This window comes from Meleagris gallopavo, chromosome 8, assembly GCF_000146605.3.
Source record: "Meleagris gallopavo isolate NT-WF06-2002-E0010 breed Aviagen turkey brand Nicholas breeding stock chromosome 8, Turkey_5.1, whole genome shotgun sequence".
NCBI lineage: Eukaryota > Metazoa > Chordata > Aves > Galliformes > Phasianidae > Meleagris > Meleagris gallopavo.
The window spans coordinates 11,654,693-11,660,974 of NC_015018.2; the positions used below are offsets into that span (position 1 = coordinate 11,654,693).

General features: G+C 39.9%; 1 protein-coding gene across 9 annotated transcripts in view; it reads right to left on the reverse strand.

The window, feature by feature from the left end:
• ZMIZ1 (zinc finger MIZ-type containing 1) overlaps nt 1–6,282 on the reverse strand; it is a 280,166-nt gene that overhangs the window by 30,652 nt on the left and 243,232 nt on the right. For 7 of the 9 annotated variants that reach the window (XM_019617563.2, XM_010714338.3, XM_010714340.3 and 4 more), the window contains 3 exons: nt 4,035–4,252; nt 2,434–2,632; nt 1,178–1,468 (listed from right to left, as the gene is read on the reverse strand). In XM_019617563.2, coding sequence (XP_019473108.1) covers nt 1,178–1,468; nt 2,434–2,632; nt 4,035–4,252 — 708 coding nt within the window. The remainder of the gene's footprint in view (nt 1–1,177; nt 1,469–2,433; nt 2,633–4,034; nt 4,253–6,282) is intronic. The other 2 variants (XM_010714339.3, XM_010714337.3) reach the window with 1 other exon arrangement.

The window sequence follows — 6,282 nt, forward strand, 5'->3', positions numbered from 1 at the left end:
AATTTTTTTATTCCAGATTTTTCAAAAAATACTTTATGGACTAGGAAAAAACTAGTCTTGAATACATAAAGGCAGCTCTAGAAATAGTGCTTGCTATATTTTGTGCATGCCACAGTACTCTTTTCTGTATGTTTTCTATAAACTCTTACTATTGTTATTACACTTGGGGAAAAATTAACAACATTGAAAGCTTTACAGCTGAGTTATAGCTATTACTATAGCCTCTGTTTTATATATAATTTCACCAGGAAATTATATCTGAAGCCAGTAACTGGTGGCTAGATTTATAAAGACATTTAGGCACATACAGACGCGGAGAGGTAATGGATGGAATTCTCAAAAGCACCTACTGCCTAATTCTCACCAATTTTAATAGTAAAATGCCACTGTGCATTTTAAAATCCAAAAGCACATCTGCCTGCACCTTTAGTTGTCTTAATCTCTGTATCATTTTGACCCTAATTATACTGCCCAAAGTCACAATACAAGTGAATGGCAAAGTAATGTTGCATACGAAGTCACTCAGGTCTCACATAACAGCATGAGAACGTAGAAATACTACACTCCAAATAAACTTATATTAGGTAAGTGCTGACACAGAGGGACACGAGCTCAGCACGATTTATATTCATCTAAGCACCCATGAAAATCAAGCCTGAAGAAGTTTGGAAAGCATTTAGTCTTCAAAATAAATGTTAGTACTATTGGTGTTTATACAGTGTATGCCCTGTACTTCCTTAGAACAATAAAACCATTCAAGAAAATGCAGACCACATACGTACTGGGCTCAAATGAAGTATTTCACCCTTCAACATCTCTTCGAAATTGTCAAGCGAAATAAATCCACTCCTGTGAAGGAAGTCTGCTTAAGGTCTATGACTCTACCACCTAGCATGAGAACCTCAAAGTGACATTTTGAAGACTTAGATAGTTTGAGGCCTTTCTTGATTTTAATGACTGTAATTTTGACTAACTTATCAAGGACCAATCTGAGTACTTTAGAAGCTAAAAATCAATAGCTGCTGTCACTCATACTTTACAAGCAGTTTCCCTATCAAGTTTGGAACAAAGATATAGTTATTGTAGAGGGATGTGTATTACACATTATTTAGCATATAGCAACCTTCAGCCAAACTAATGCTCTATACTAAATAAAATAAGCTAGAGAACTTCCTACCTCTCCTGGGTATGGTCTCTTTATGCCCTGTATAGGCAAAGACTGAGGCCGTGGGCCTGGGTAGGCTTGCTGAGGCATCCTCTGCCCATGGGTGCTGAAGGGACTCATTCCAGGAGGCCTTGGTTGGTTCATGGCCATGGGTGGCCCACTCATGCTGGAAGGTGTCATTCCTGCTCCCATGCTTGCTGGGTTCATGTTGCCTGGCATTGAAGCAGGGCCACGAGGACCAGGCTGGTTCATAAACTGGTTGTTGTAAGCCTGAGTTGGACCCATCTGGAAAGAGGAACAAACCTTCAACGGAAGAAGAAGAAAAAAAAAAAAAGAATAAAATGCGACATGCATTTAAAATGGGAAGAAGGGGCTGAACATGCTTTTGGGAGGAGAGGGGGAGAAGAAAGGGATGTGTTATGTCGCATTTTCCTTTAACGTTCTCCAGCTTTTGATGGGTGGTGATGTTATTTATAATAAAAGCTCACTTTGAATCGTGAAAGACATAAGAGAGACAGACAGGCGCGTCTACAATGAGCAACAGTTTCAAAATGCTAGTCTATAATGGTAAGGCTACAAAGCTCACTACATACATACAGCACTGTGCTACAATGTCTAAGATGCTATTCTTCATTACATCACCTGGCATATGGGCCTATATACTTCAAAACTCTGAGAGGTTTGCTGAGGAGAAAACTTGAAGCAGTCAAACCCTTGTTTGTTTTCAGAAAAAAAAAAAATATTACAGCAAACCATGATGTGCTGGAGGCTATGGATCACCAGAAATGCATGTCTCACATAGCTGTTCAGGCAGACAGAATTATTAAAAAGCAAATCTCTTTCCTATTGTTGTTTCCTTGTCTGAAGGGAGAAAACAAACTGACTGCGGTTGGCAAAATAAGCAATTACTCAAGCAATACAAAACCTTTTTTGAGATTCTGAAACATTTTGCCCGATACTCAAGTTTAGAGATTCACAGGACTAGCAAAGGTAGAAATAACACATTCCATCACATGTACCCATAACTTCAGGTAATCTTTGACTGCTTAAAGGGACAATCTATGAACCACAAAAGACAGACTTTTTGGGGAAAAATGAGGCACTTCAACTCATAACAACATATATTCCACCAGTTTCTCATAAGCATTTATAACCATGCTCATGCAAAAATATAGGTTGGCACCCTAAATAAATAAAGGGAAGGCAGCCCAGTTCCCTGTGATGGTCCAAATCAGGCAGGTATGAAGTCATAGGGGCTACATTCTTACCGGTCCATACTGGTTCATGTCCTTATTCTGTGTTTCCTGAAGGGCTGCCACAGTGGCTGTCGCCGTAGCTGTTGCCGTAGCAGCTGCAGCTGCAACTGCAGCAGCGGCAGCGGCAGCTGCTGGCTGGGTGAAATCAGCTGGTGGCCTGGTGTGCGGCGGGATGCCCATCCCCGCGGGAGTATTGGGGCCTCCAGGGTAACTGACCAGGAAAAAAAGATAGAGAGAAACAATTGAGACATGTCTGGTTTTGTTCTGAACTTCAGTGCTCCACATCCAGAAGTTCTGTTTCAAAACTGTGTTACCAATTCCCAGTGAGAGTCAGCAGGAGGAGGAATTCAGCGCATAAGTGAGATACAAGAGCTGCTCACGTGCCACTGGCCTGCAAGGCATCTCCCCCTGCTTGTTTGCTGGAGGGCACTAAACTGCTTTGCAGCAGCTCTGCAGCTTACTGAGAAATTGAGCTGAAATCTAAAAAGTTAATGCGTGCTCCATTTCTCAATAATTTAGGGGCAGACTGCACAGCAGCATGAACAGACAGCTGCCTCCACAGAAGCACATTCACCCGCCTTGGTGGCAAACTATGCCAAGTGCAAAAGCACTCCTCCCTCAACCTGAGCAGAGCAGCCAGGAGAGACCCACTGCAATCAGCTCCTTCCAGATCTCGCACAATGAATTTTGCAGTTCCTAGCCAGGTCTTCTATTGGTCATAATATAAATGAAACGAAATCCTGTCTTTTCAACTCCAAGATTTCAAGTATCTTTAGAAATATGGGTCAGTACTACTGTGCCCATTTTAGAGATGTTAACATATAGGTACAGAAACTTCATGGTTTGTTCAAGGTCACTCAGTAGATCAGTGGCAGAGATGAGAGATCAAGACATCCAAGTTCTAAGCTTATATTCTTCACACTAGACTGATTACGCTAACAACCTTTCCAGCAGTCTTTGCTGAGAGGCCATAAATAGTGGTTTCTGTTAAGTGGACTTACTACTCTTCTTTACAAAGGACAGACACAGAACATCAAAATTTAACAAAGCCCAGGCTATTACTTTAGGCCTATTTTGCAAATGCATTATTTACTTCTCCAAAACAAAACAAACAAAGTTAGATCACATCTCTTAACAAAATCTACACCCCCTCCATTTTTATTTTTTCCAAAATGCCTGCTGCGGTGCAAGCCTTTGGACAGAAATACTCCATCCATAAGAATCTATTGTTGCCTAGTGCTCAAGTTTATTTCTCCACAGAAGCGCATAAATTATGTCATCAATATCTTTCACAACCTGGCCTTATTAAATGTTAATCATTCCTAAGCCTGTGGTCTATTTAACAATCTCTCTTAATTAAAACTTTATTTGGGGGGTTTATTAGAACTAATTGATTGACCTAAGCCATTTCCATTTACTGTGATGAATTCTGTTGTAGTTTGGGTAGCTGATTTCTGAAGCTGTAAGAGCAGTATGCATTTTAGCTAACCAGCATAAAATAGCTACTGAGACTTAACGCATCAAAATGAGTGTGTGACACTTCCATCACATCACTAAAACAAGCTTCATCAACTATTTACATCTCTTTTCCACCTCACACAGGTAAACCTTACCTCCCACCAAAGCCTCCACTTCCAGGGTAGTTGGGTCGCCCATACATGCCCTGCTGTATATACGGCTGAGTGGAGCCTGCCTTGGCTGAAAACTGTTGCTGCTGTCCAGCAAACTGAGGGGAGTTGATTCCAGGGTTGCTGGTAGTCATCCCAGAAGCCATGGGATTTCCTCCTGGGTTCATAGGGTTGTTAGCATTTGCCATTGGATTTCCCAGCACCTGTGAGTAAGAAACATGAGAATAAGGGGATGTACTTTGAACTACATCAAGCAAATTGTGTTGATTTGATGGAATCAATAAATTATGATACAACCATCTTGTACTCTGAACTCTAAGCAGGTGTCTTATTGAAGCCCAGATGCACTGGCTTCTGACGATCTCTCCTTTACCCATTTTCAAACTATCAAGACTCTCTGATATCTAATTTTCCTTCACAGAGGGCAGTTTAGATTCCACTTAATTAACAAGAGTACTTACTAAAAAATTTCAGTAAAGACCTGCTAGATCCACGTTCTTTAGGTGACACTGATCCAATTAAGAGAAAGCACACTCTTTATTTTCAGTTTGTTTTGTTTATGTAGGAGTTCAAAATGACTTGTAAAGTATCCAGCCCCACAGACATACTGTAAAGGATGTTACAGATGCAAAAACTGTTAAGAGTATGTCTTTCCATGGCTTAGCCAGTTTTGTACAATTTGGTTTGCTCGCTTGAATTATCTTTTCTTTTTTTTTTTTTTCTTTCAATTGAACCGAAGATGGTATGACTTTCTTTGAGATATAAGCATGATGGTTCAGGGATTACCTGCCAGGAAATCTGCCTGCTGTTTAGGAAGAAATTTAGGAGTTACAATTTTTGCAAAAGACCAAACCACAAGCTGGTGTTGAGTTTATCCAGATTTGAGATTTGTGATACTAAATCTGTGAGTCCAGCTCATCCCCTCGGGGAGCACAAAGACTTATGGGAAACTTTGCCATTTGTCTCAGTCTACTCTGAACAGCTATAGCCAACCCTCACACTTCAAAGTTTCACCCTTTCCTTGCAGTAATTCTGAAGAAGCATTTTCTCCTTTTTACCAAAGCACTTGTTTTCCTTTATTGCACATTCCTCTGAAGTATCATGAAGAGCTTAAATAATATAACAGTGTTCTTGAGATAGAACAAAACACCAAATCATTTTTTCTTTTTCCATCTTAAGTGTGAAACATTTCTGCAATGAACTATCTTTCTATTTTTTGGCCAGTGCTATTATGGACCTAAATGTTTGTATTTACTCAGTTGTTCCTCTCCCAGATGGGAGACCTTGGTTTTAAAAACAAACCAACAGTAATAAATGAGGTCTGGTAAGTGTTACCTATCTGTATTTTTTGAAGGAAGACTATGCCATAGTGTTCACATAACTGCCATGTGACTATCTATATGACTTCGCTCCTGAATGATTACTTTTTGAAATGACTCAATTTACAACATTTTTGTTTTATTTTTCTAACCAAACTTTTAAAACAAACAAACAGAAAAATTTGGTAAGGGATCTAATAATGTTTGATCTGAGAAACATGGAAAAACCAGGCTGGATTTACACATCATTTGTACCCACAAAACATGGCAATGTGTTTAAGGCACTTCATCCATGGTGTAAAAAAGGGCAATGTTGTCTGAGAGTATGACTTGTGTCACAACCCTTGGAGAGCACACTATCAGAGATAACCCGTATCCTTTTCATTAAAGCTGCTTCCTTCACATAGCATAATTTTGCATAGCATTATCTTCTCTAACACACTGGAGAAGAAGTAAAGATGAAGAGAATGGAATGAAAATCACATAAATATGTCTCTTGCCTGGAAGCCAGGAGATCCTGCTTTTGCTCCAAGGCATACTGAAATGCATTAGCGAAGTAAGGCAGTACCAACAGTGAGGTTGAAGAGAATTCAACCTACAGTTGGTAGTTAGTACCTCAGCATGGAGGTAGAGTTTGCAAACAGGTCTCAGAAGCCCACAGTATGCAACAACAGACCCAGGTAAAACCGACAGAAGTTGCCATTTTGAGAATCTAGACAGAAACACTCTTTTTAATAAAAAAAATACTCAAACTAGAATTCCTAAGAGGTTTACAAAGAGGTGACAAAGTCATGTCTGTAGTGCTTAAATATGTGCTATATCCTATCCTGACATTTGCATGCAGCTAAGAGGATTGCTGATTGAAGCTCTCAGTCACCTCCTTTCTGATGCTTCCAAAAAGAACACAACTGAAA